General features: G+C 34.9%; 1 protein-coding gene across 10 annotated transcripts in view; it reads right to left on the bottom strand.

The window, feature by feature from the left end:
• The window catches only part of TRDN (triadin), a 241,099-nt gene that overhangs the window by 39,614 nt on the left and 188,901 nt on the right, over positions 1-12,584 (bottom strand). For all 10 annotated transcript variants that reach the window (XM_084889625.1, XM_084889629.1, XM_084889632.1 and 7 more), the window contains 2 exons: positions 12,283-12,333; positions 6,402-6,452 (listed from right to left, as the gene is read on the bottom strand). In XM_084889625.1, the coding sequence (XP_084745751.1) occupies positions 6,402-6,452; positions 12,283-12,333 (102 nt within the window). The remainder of the gene's footprint in view (positions 1-6,401; positions 6,453-12,282; positions 12,334-12,584) is intronic.

Raw genomic sequence — 12,584 nt, 5'->3', positions numbered from 1 at the left:
AGGATTTTTGTCTTGTTTATCTTTGTAGTCTTAGTAACTAAAATATCCACAGAATATTCTACCAATACTTAAACTTTTTATTGATGCAAAAACAATTTAAATTGTGGTTTCAAATGCCAGGAAAATCAAATTCAAAAGCTTCACATTTAGGTGGTTTAGACCAAAATGTCAGGTGAAGTTCCTGTTGCATTGAGAGTAAAACCTTACACAAGTGGAAAAGTGCATTAGAACTTACCCACCAGACATTCAACATTGCTGTACATTATCTTCAGGTTTTTATAGTTATTGTTGGGACTATCAATATAAGTTCAGATACAAATACCCAGAGTAGCTAGGTGAATTAACTGGTTTGTAGCTGGTTATTATAAAGCAGAAGCTAGAGCTCAGTGCTTTTTCCATAACACATATGCATGTGAGCCAACACTCCCCACACGTGTGTTCTGGGTCTGTCTCTGTCTCTTCATCTCTGATTCTCATTAGATCAACAAGGAAAAATAATTATGCTGTATAAGCTTCTATAGCTGTGGTTCTAAAATGCCTTTGGACTGTAATGCAAGAGCTTCGTTTGTGACTCAGTCTTTATGCCCAAGTCCTGATTCTGCAGTCCTTCCTTGGTAAGATTCCCGTAGGAGTGTGAGACTCCCAAGGAAAGTCTGCTGAGTGGACAATAAAAACACCAAATGAGCCAGAGGGCATGCTCTCTTTGAGCACAGAATAAATGCATACATTCACTTTCCCTGCCCCGTTCTGCCATCGTTTCATTTCCGTGATCCTTTGTTTTTTTGCATATGCTAAATACAAGGTACCATGGATCTGAGAGTGTCACTCGCCTTTATCTACTCTTTCTTTTATGAATCGCTACATGTGCCTCATTATTCTCTCTCCTTCCCTGAAGCATCCAACATGAAGAGCACCCATGGAAATAAGTAAGAAATAATTGGAGGAGGTTGAACATATTGTAGGTTGCACAAAGAATCGTCAGTCAGCACAAGCTCCTGTGATGTTGTTTGAAGAAGGTAGATAGCTGGTTGGGCATATTTCAGGTAATGAGCCAGTTGACTTTAACCCATTCAATGGGTTCAGGATGCTGTGCAAAAATCATTTGCCAAGGTTATTAGTAAGCACACTTTCTTTGTATTTGTCCTTAACGAGGGAGAGGTACTCTTTAACACGGAGTAGATTCTTACTCCTTGCCCTGCACATCAACACTCATTTTTTTTTTTTTTAGCTTGAAGTGAAAATAATCTATTAAATTAATAAAAGGTCATAGGTTTAAGTAATGATAACCCTATATCTGGTCCAAAGATATAAAAATAATAGGTGACTTTACATGACAAGTAATACATTTACATTTTTTAAGTGAATAGGAACAATAGAAATGCTTTTTACAACATTAAAAAAAAAAATCCTTGCAAGAAGAGAAGCATATGAGAACAGCTCCACAAGATAGCTTGGGATGACAAGGAAAGTGGACATCCAGGTGCCAGTAGCTCATTTTCCCACTCAACTCTCTCTTTTTTAAATGAGAGCTTATCTGGAAAGGATACCAAGGAAGGGAAATTGGGACTTTGTACTTATCACTGTCCATATATTTCAAATACATATAGTTGTGCATATATTATCATTTTCCTTTTTTTTTGAGAACAGAAATAAAAATCCTCAGTGCGCGGGTACATTAATTTTGTAAAGCTAATAACTGTAGAGAAAACTCTGGCAGGCTGAACTACTCTTCTTACCAACACACAAACCCTTTTTATACTGTCAACTTTGCATTTTGGCATGAAGGACACAAAAAAAAGTTTTAGGCTGTAAATTGCTGCTTAGAAGGAAAGGGCTGCTATTACTGATACAATTTTCACTTAAACAGTTCTTTCAGGAAATAGGTAACTATGGATTTGTAAAGGCACATACGAACATTGTATGCTTTTGAATGCTAATCTTTTTCATCAGCAAATTATCTGTAACTTTCCTTCATTTCTATCAAATATAATAAAATTATTATGAAAAAATCATTTGATGTTAGGGTAAGTTTTGCTAATATATTATAGTACTAAAGAAAAAAGGAAAATAATATTATTTTTGGTACTTTTAAATCTGATACTAAGTATGTAATCAAGCATAGGAACTTGGATAATCATTTCATATTTGTGCATCAATTTCTCCATTGTTAACATGACAGTCATAATATTTCCTCCTTAAAATACCTCAAAGCAGAATTAGATCATGTCAAATAACTAGGAACCGGGAGTATACAAAAAAAAAAAAAAAAAAAAACTCCAGAAAAGTTATACAAAACTTAAAAAAAACGATGTCGATTCTTAAATCAAGTATTCTAGATAAAGTATTAGAATTTAAAAACAATGTGGCAAATCTGACTATTTCTTAGAGGATGCGAATGTCATCAGCAAAGATGATAAATGTGTTTTTCAATGTTTTTAGGAAAATGTAAAATATTCAGAATGGTAAATAAATACATATAAATTAACTGCATTTGCTTATAGGAATTCTCAGTTGCGAAAGACAAACTAAATCTCTGTAATATTAGTTTAGAAAATCAGAACACTACATAACATTAAAACTGAAATGCTTTAGAAACCAAAACCTTGATTGCTCTCATGTCAATCATTGGACACCAGAATATTTGTGATTACTCAATATAGCAGCATAGGAACATTGGTTAAGTTCAGACATTAATTTTTCTCATACGATTTAGAATTTGGGGTTATATTTTACCTGTGGGTTGTATTACCCTGGTTGTTGCTTTTTCTTGTTGTTCTCTCTTTCCACTGAATTATGATTGTGCTGTTCCTTTACCTCACCCCATCCTCCCTCTTGATTTCTGGACCAGTTTTTACTTTGGTCACTCAAGCTATCTCCTCAGTGTAAGTGGGGATATTCCTGAACAGTCGCCCACCCAGCAGGGACTTCTCTCAGGGCCCAGATGAGCAGTTGAGCCTATTTCCTCCAATTCTCCTTGTGTATGCAGTTTCCCGGGTCACTGTAGCCCCAAGAATTGTTGGCAGTAACTTGTTTAGTGCCTTTTCTTGAATGGGAGCTCCACTTCAGTGCGTGGTTAATTGCACTGAGACTTGCTTAAAATCTCTGCTTATTGGAATGTGCAGTATTGTTTTAACTAAACTCACAAGCTCGCTGCTTAAACACTTACAGCCCAGCATCCATGCAGCTTCATTCTGGCTAATTGCTTTGTCTTTCTTTTCTGTTTTTCATATATACACACATATACTGTATATGTTCCCTTTGTTTGCACTACCTATGTCATTTTAACATATCCATCTATATTTTATCTTTCATTCTAAGGATTCAGAGAAAAGATGAGGCATCAAAGCATGAATACATAGTTCTATTTTCCCTGCAGAATGAGACTTTGAAAAGCCATTTCTTTCCCTACCACATAATTACTGACTGAGATTTTTTGGTCCTGGGACCTGACTAAAATTTCTTATTTTAACTCAATATGAGACTTTAGTGTATAACCAGATTTAAAAACATAAATTTGAATATTTGTCTACTTTTATTCAATGCACTATAGATATTTGAACTCACAATTTCATACAAAAATGTAAAAATTTAAGGTTTATTTTTATTTTTATTTAAAAGACTGTTTAATTAACCAGATCATTTTTTAATGTGGTGAAAAAATACATGAGATCCACTCTCATAAAAATGTTTAGATGTACATTATTTGTATCTTTAAGCACAATAATGTACAACAAATTCTAGAACTTTATCTTAAATAATAGAAACTTTCTATTAATTGAACAGCTCTCCATTTACCCCTCTCATAGCACTTGGCAAGTATCACTACTTTCTTTTTTAATTTAATTTTATTTATCTTTGCCCAACTGGTGTAGCTCAGTGGTTGAACATCGACCTATGAACCAGGAAGCCACAGTTGGATTCCCAATCAGGACATATGCCTGGGTGCATTTCTGCTGGGGAATTTTTTAAACTAAACTTCCTAATGAAAAATGTGGATGTTTATCATATTCATATCGTTTCCATATATATATGTGTGTGTATTTATATTTATATTTATATTTATATTTATACTTATATTTATATAATTTTTTTAGCATATTAGGTTTTTATTATATAGGATATGCATAACCCATGGACACAGGCAATGGGGGGATGAAGACATGGGGGTAAGATCTGGGAGAATGGGCTGTTCCTTATATTTTATACTTCTGTCTTAGAATGGCAAAGGGATAATAACCTCATAGTTTGATTAAATTAGTTAATGGTATCAAATGATTTCAATTTAGATTGCTGTGTAAACATCCATTCCAATCAACAATTAGATCCTATTAAAGTAATTTAGAGTTTCTTCAAAATAAATTCATGTATCGTCTTCACCATTAATTAATTCTTTGAATACTATAGCAACATTTCTCTACCTATTGGACATTTAACACAACATGTAATAATCCCTTTGTAAGGCAAAACATCCTAATTCACATAACAGGATAACATAAAATTGCCCATAGCATCAAAAAACTGACTATCATTGGTATATGTAAAAGTAAAGTTTTAAATATGACAAAAAATTAATGTTTGAGTGCATTAAAAATAAATGACATATTACTGTGTTGTAAGTAACTGAAAATAAAATATAGATGTAAATGGGAGACATCTGTAATACTATCAACAAAAATAAAAAATAAAAATGTCTTAGTATGTTTGGAGTGCAAGTTGCTTTTTAAAAATTCAAGCACATATGTGGGCTGAGAAAAAAATTTCATGTTGTACATCATTAAGTGGCACTTTTGTGTAACTCAAAATTAACTGCAAAGTTAGGAAAATAGGACTTCAGGGTATGGCTTTCACACATTGCTACCTGAACTAATGGGGACTCTCCATACATCCTTCATTTCTCTGGTTGGTTCCCTGTCAGCTTTCTCATTTCCCTCATATCTCTTGAAACTCCAACATGTTTATGCAGGTTTACCAGAAGTCTAATAAAACAATGCCAATAAGTTGCAATTTTTATCACTAAGTCCCTGTGCGTTAGTGTAGGGAAAAGTCATCAAGATGTTACCACTGGTTTGACCCTGGAGCTCCCCCAGGACAACCGGAAACTCCTCATTCTCTCTCCTGTGCTTAGGAATGTGCTCCTGACTTGCCTTCCCCCAGCTAGGAGCTGTCCAAGGACACAGTCTTAGAATAACAATGTACTGATGAGACATTCTGAACTGGGTTTATGATTAAAGCTTACGAAGGTCTGCTGTACATGTGACTGAACCCTGTTAAGGCTTCTTGTATACATGACTGAGCCTAGTTCTGGCCTCTGTATAGACTTTTAATATTCTGGCAGGCTGGTGGGGAAATCTACTCGTTCTGTGGTCAGCCAAGACAAGCCTTTTAAGTGAGTTCTCTTATTTACTAAACCTGCCACCTACTGATCAGGAGCGGTCTGCCTTTCTTCAGTCTCCCGGGCGCTCCAGTTACAGAGGGCCAATTTCATTTCTGGTACAGGAAGCTCCCAGCCAGGCTTGTGAAGCAACAGAAACTCACACAGACTTCTTTTTAGAGTAAATGTGGAAACAGGTTCTATTTTTGACATTCAATATGGAGCATTTTATGGTTTCATCGGTTCACAAACATGTTCACTCTGACAACCAGGAAGATTAGGCAGTTCTGAGGATGATACTATGCCCATAGAAGGCACTGGGATTAATCTGAAACCAATTGTATGACATTGAACTTAGCATATTTACTTAAGTTTTAGGGGACATAACTTGATGGATGGCATATCAGATCCACATTACTCAGAGACTAGTATAATGGGGAGACAAGGGATGCAATAAGATTCAAGAGAGCAGTGCTTGATTTAGAAGATCAGAATTCTAATGTTGCCTCTGCTGGAAATTACAATAACTTTAAAAGCTTCTTTACTATTCATTTTATGTATTTATAAGATGAGAATATTGGAATACAGTTTATCTCTAAGTTTTTTCGAGCCGTAAGATGTATGATTTTACTCTATTTGAATTTAAAGAATGGCAAAATATCACTGAGAAATTTTAAATATTACTTTTTATATTAAACCCTTGGTTTCCATGGCTATTTCTAATAAGAGTCACCTTGGGATTATAAAAGGTTGATATCCCACCAGAGACATAAAATCAGAAGAGCATATGCATTTTTAAAAGCTTTTCAATATTTCTGACATAGTTGCTCTTCCCTTTGTTATTTCATAGTATAGTTTAGAATTTTATGATAGAAAATAAGTCTTTTGTTCTTCACTCAAAAACATACACAGGCATATGAAAGCTATAGTTTGAGAGCTTTAAAAATAAATGATATATTACTGTGTTGTAAGTAACTGAATATTCAGTGGGCAAGTCAATATGTTTTCATATTTCATTATACAATATTACCTTTTTCCTTTAGGGAAGCTGCCAACTTCACTTCTTTCCCCTTAATAGGCTCTGGAAAGAAACATTGAGCATTTATTTTCAGCCAAGATAAAAAATAATTGAGAACACATAGATGATGAATTCAGTGAGCTATCATTAAAGTGAACTGTATGGCAATAACATAATGTTTTCTTTAAAAATTATTTTAATCATACAGACACAGAGATACAACAGTATAGAGTACAACAAGCCACTCCTTGATTATTTTTGTTTAAAGTAAGTGTAAAATTTTGAATGAGTTATAATCTATTTGTTCATTAAGAGAGTAGGCATTTGGATGGATTAGAAATTATTTCATTTATAATTTTTAAAAACACATAGCTTCAGCATCCAAAATCTCCTCTGTTATAATCAGCACTTTAATAGTGTATTTTTATCAGGCTATGTTTGTTTGTGTTTTTGTTAAAATAAACAAGCAATCAAATAAAAAACTCTGCATATATCATGTAAGTGTGATGGTTTAGTCATTAGATTCAAGTCAAATAAATTTCAAGAATAAGACTAAAATAAAATATGAGAGATTATTCTATAAACTTCCAACATCTTAAAAACCTGGTCCTTGATTAAAGTAAATAAAATATAATTTTATTTATTCTACCATGTTCAAAAACAAAGTAATTCTGATCATACAATGGGTTCCAGACATATATGTGGGCAATATCTTAAAGAACATTATCCATCCTCAACAACCTATAGAAAAAACATAAGCCTATTTTTTTGGCCTTTCAGTATCCATTTTATTGACAAAAGTAGTTTCTAATACAGCGGGAAAGAAAGGAAGAAAAAATATATACCTTCAGCCCTTTTTTCCATTCTCATCTTACGATTTTGGGTGGGAATTCTGGAATAGGGTGGTTGCACCTGTATGGATGTGCCACTCAGTCACTTTGAATTAATTGAATCCAGGTGATCTTGGATGGTGTCAAGAATGAATTCAGGGGTTCTATTGAAAGGGCTGTGTCCCTCAAAGCAAGATTTTCTTGGTAGATAAGCTACAGCTTTAAGTATCCATGTTTGTACAATGTTTAAAAATGGCTTTGATGGAAAAAATGTTTATGTTGCTATTTATTGTGTAAAGTATAAATAAGGCTGTTTCTCCCTATAGTCTAGCATACAAAGATGAAATCAAGAGCTATGGATTGGTTAAACACAAAAAGAAGCTTTATTAACTTTTTTTGTCCAAGTCACTGGGGGTCATTTACTGCTTTTAAATTTCCCAGCTAAACCAAAAGAATTAATAATGTATTGTGAAATGAGATTCCCAGTGGGGTGGGGGAGGGCAATCTCTGAAAGTTCAGGATTCAATATTAAGCATCTATATATATAAAAGCCTAGGTGAGCATTCTACCATTTGATTGGTAGCTAGGATGTACACTGACCACTAGCAGGCAAACGCTCAATGCATAGGCATGGAAACATGGAACAGACTGATGACTCTCAGAGGGAAGTGGGAGAGGAAGGGAAGGAAGAGATTAACCAAAAATCTTATATGCATACTAGAGGCCCAGTGCATAGATTCGTGCACCAGTGGGGTCCCTCAGCCTGGCCTGTGGGAATCGGGCTGAAAGTGGCAGTCCAACATTCCCTGGGGGGTCCTAGATTGTGAGAGAGCATAGGCAAGGACAAGGGACCCCACCAGTGCACAAAACCATGCACCGGGCCTCTAGTGTTTATATAAATGAATGAGTGTTGTGTTGTGAGATGAACACAGTTATAAAATTCAAGACTTGTATGTTATTGTGAGATGAACATCATTATGAAATGCAAGACTTATGAAGATTTGATTTTCTGGAGAAAGAAAGAAGAGGTAAAATAACAGCTGTACTTTTACAGGGTATTTGAAGGTCATAAACCCATCGCCTTAAACTTGGCAAAAATTCTCAGAAAATAGAAGTGACTTTTATTTCCATGTTTGCTAGTAGCAAGATGGCATCTGCTTCCAGGCTGGGCCATCTCCTGCATTGACTCTCTGTCTCCTTTTTGACTTCAAGGCATTTTGACCTGATTTAGCATGTCCACAGGCAGATCTGAGCAGTCTCTAATTAGCCGAGCAGGTGGGGGGAAGGGAGATACCCTGTTTCCCCGAAAATAAGACAGTGTCTTATATTAATTTTTTCTCCTAAAGTTGCGCTAGGTCTTATTTTCAGGGGATGTCTTATCTTTCCATGCGCTAGGTCTTATTTTCGGAGGATGTCTTATTTTCGGGGAAACACGGTAGAAACATTGATGAGAGAGACACATGGATTGGCTGCCTCCTGCATGCCCCCAACAAGGGATCCAGTCTCAAACATAGTTATGTGCCCTGATGGGAAGTCAAACCTGTGACCTTTTGAGTTCATGAGGTGACACTCAATCCACTGAGACACACTGGAACATATTTAAATGTGCTGTGGTATAAAGTGCAACTCTCAAATAATCTGGGCAAGGAGGTTGTGACGGAGAAATGTTCACAAAGGAATAAAAAGATGGTTTCAGGTTTTTCAATTCCATATACTGCCCCCCCTCCCCCGAGAGTCAGGGGGTAATGAACTAGGGTGAAGTACAGATTGTTGGGGATCAGTGTCAAAGTCCTCAGACAGCTTTGCCTATCCTTTTTGATTGATTAGTGGGAATGGCCAGGGAAAGGAACATTGCTGACAAATAAAAGTTGGGGGATCATCAGGTGCATGGCCTTGAACATCAGAATGTTACAAAGATAAGCATTGCTGAGCATCCACTGGTATTAGATCCAAACATACACAGGCCTGTGTCACAAGACTAGACAATAGTTCCAGGGTCTATCATAGTAATCCAATGCCAAAGGAACCTAAGTGTTGCTACTATTGTATTATTAATAAAGGAGGAATTTGATTCATCTCTTTGATGCCTTTTCTGGGTTTGTGTTGCAGTTCCTGGGACCATCGATGATTCTAGGATCCTCTGATAAATCAGACCAGCTGCAAGAAGCAAGTGGTGATATAATATAGGGGTAGATTCCAGAAGGAACATAACCAATATCAGGGGTGACTAGCAGGATTGTCTGGTTTCTGAATGGTCACAGCCACCTAAACAGGACTCTGTCCTTGTAAATGTGTTGCAAGAGCTTATCTGAGTCCCCCATCCAGTAAAGTCAGTAGCTGAACCAGCAGCAAAAGCCAACAAGACATCTTTCTCTTGTTTTTTTTTTTTTTCCTCTCTCTCAAACAATCATCCCTAGACCTTCTCTGCATCACTTTTAATAAAGACACAAACCTAATGATGTTTCTTTAAATGACTAATTTTCTCATGGTTATCACATCTTTGGTCCCAAATGATTTTTGTGTAATAATCCTGGTTTTAGCATTGGAACATTGCTTCAATGCGGGTTCTAATGTTGCACAATGTGGAATCTCTGAGAGACTGGCAAAATTAGGCAACCACTTAGCTGCAGAATATAAATAACTCCCAATATATGATGACTCCAATGCAGTAAGTGGCTTTTTAGTGAACGGAATTGCTGCATTCTTATTCTGCTACAGCTCAGCAGCAGACTTCAAAGACTGCTTCAGAAACAAGAACACTGCAGAGGTTTTTAAAGTTCCTAAAATCTGACAGGTAATCCTACAATAAAAAAATTGTAATAATAAATAATATTCAGAAAATATAAGAAACAGGAAATAAATTTATTCTAAAATAACATCCACCTTAAATATCTGAGGGTATTAATGCAGTTTGAATAAAACAGGTATATTTTAAATAGCTCTAAATCAATAATCATATGCAGTAAAACTTTATATACATGATTTCTGGTGGTTGTGGAAAGAATTTGTAAATAGTAGAGGATTTAATACTGAGAGGGAAAATAGTGTTCACTAAGAAATTACCTATATTACCTATGTTCATTAATAACATCACAACAATTATAGAAATTACAGAAGCCTACTTAGTAAAGTTGTCAGTTTGGATTTAAATTCCTCAAATAATGTTTACCAGGATAGAGTTTAACAACTGCCATTTCCAACTAGTTTAGGCTTTGGCACAAGTGGAATCTTTAAGTAGCAATTTAGATTTTTGATAATTATAGTTGCCTGAAAGTTAGTTTTTAAATTTATGCCCCAACTTTTTTTTAGATGCTTTTATATTGAATAGCAATTATACTATAGTGGAAAGAGGGGAGGTTTATATTTGAATAAATATATATATATTTCTTTTTTTTTTTCTGGTAGTATGTTTCAATGACACCTTTAGTTCTCACACACAATCAAGGACAATGTTCTTGTTAATTGTCAGAAAAAACGAGAGAGAAGGAGGAAGAGTCCCTTACAAAGTGCAAATAACCACTGAAGAAAAATAAACTCCTCTGTGGTGATTAAGAGGGGTCACCCCAATAGCAAAAGTTCTAAGGCTATTTTTTTATACTGCATAGTCAATGTGACTATATCAAATGTGTCTATATCAAATAGATTTTCAAAGTTATGTAGTGAGCTCTACATTCAAAGCAAAGGTTCTTTGAAGAATAAAAGTATAAGAACACTTGCTCCTTTTAAGGAGCAAGCAGTATTTGTGTAAAAATTAAAAGATGGTCTTTAAAATCCAATACACTTGACTTTCATTCTTGCCTTTGCTCTCACTTCACAGTGTACCTGAGTAACTTACTTGATCTATGGCTCAGCTTCCACATTTAAAACATTTGAGATATCCAGCACAACTTGCTGAAACAAAATGTGTAAAGTAGATTTTACCGTGCCTGGCAAAGAGCAGAGGCCCGGCTTCCGTACTTCTCCCAAACAATTCCCTTTTTTTTCCTTTTTGCCTGGCTAACTCCTCATCCTCCTCACTTGACTTTAATATAACTCCTCCAGGAAAGCCTTTTCCGAGTCCCCAGACTTAATTAGAATCTTTATTACACTCTTTTAAAGAACATTGCATATTTACTCTATGATTCTTAAAATTTTAATGAATTATGTCAATACTATAAATATCAAAAGGACACAGACTATGTTTTTCTTATAATCCCAGTATCTAGGGAGTATATGTTCTGATTTCTGTGTACTAGATTTACAAAAAATAATTATTGAATATGGTATTGATTAGTTCACACAAAAATAAGATGACTAACATAGGTCTTGATGCTTAAGTAAGTGGCATTTCAATTAACTAATTAGATAAATAAGATTTTACATAAGTGTATGAATTCAGGAGAGAGGTTTCAGTGAACATTGAGAAAAATTGATGGTTTATATGGACATTATTCTTAGAAAGAGGCCTGCTATTTAGATGGACAGAGAGGAATGTCAGTCCATTCGGAAGAGAAAATCTTAAAATTTAAATGAGAACGTCATGCCTTTTTGTAGCAATAAGGAGCCTGACAAGCCTAAAGCAGACAGAACATGACAAAGAGAGACTTTGAAAGTAGCAGAACTTACAATTCCAATTCTCCATTTTTTCTCCCTATTTCTAGCTTTGTAAACTTTGTTTATCCAGTGGTTAGCGAGTGCGTGGAAGGATTGTGCACCACATATATATTTTATGAGTGGACAGAAAGAAGAGAACCAGAGCACATAAAGCTAAGTCCTTTCTGAATTCTTTACTTCCCTTCTAATTTAAAAAAAACAAAACACCTTTTTATTTTTTAAGAAAAATCCCGTCTCTCTCCTTTTTCCTTAATTTTTGAAATTGTAATTCAGAGCACTTTTTAGGTCATGGTGAACTATAGGAGAGTATTTGAGGGATAGCTAAATAAATACAAAAATTTTAAATATATAGGGGTGACCTATGTAATTTTGTCTCCCACATCTGCAAAGATGATGACTAATGTATTATGGGCCCTTTCAAATATTTTTGCTAATAAATTTCTAGTGTTATGTTACATTGAATCTATTACCTTTATCTTTCAGAACTGAAGAAGTCTTCTCAGATTTTTCTTTTCTAATTTCTGCAAGAAGAATCATGAAAAGAAAATGTTACAAGGAATAGTAGAGATAAAATGGTAAGTTTCTTGATGTGTTTTGCTTATTGAGGCCTAAAAAATCAAAGGGGCTCTGAGATGATATTCAAAATAAAGATATATACTGGAATAGGTTGCTCATAGAAAATAAGTCCATGAATTATTATCACAAGGGGCAAATTATGATAGACACAAAAGAGGTATAAATAAAATGCTATGGGCTTTGGGGAAAGAAGGTA

This window comes from Pipistrellus hanaki (assembly GCF_964339955.1).
Source record: "Pipistrellus hanaki genome assembly, chromosome: 7".
Classification (NCBI taxonomy): domain Eukaryota; kingdom Metazoa; phylum Chordata; class Mammalia; order Chiroptera; family Vespertilionidae; genus Pipistrellus; species Pipistrellus hanaki.
This window is presented reverse-complemented; position numbering and strand designations above follow the sequence as displayed.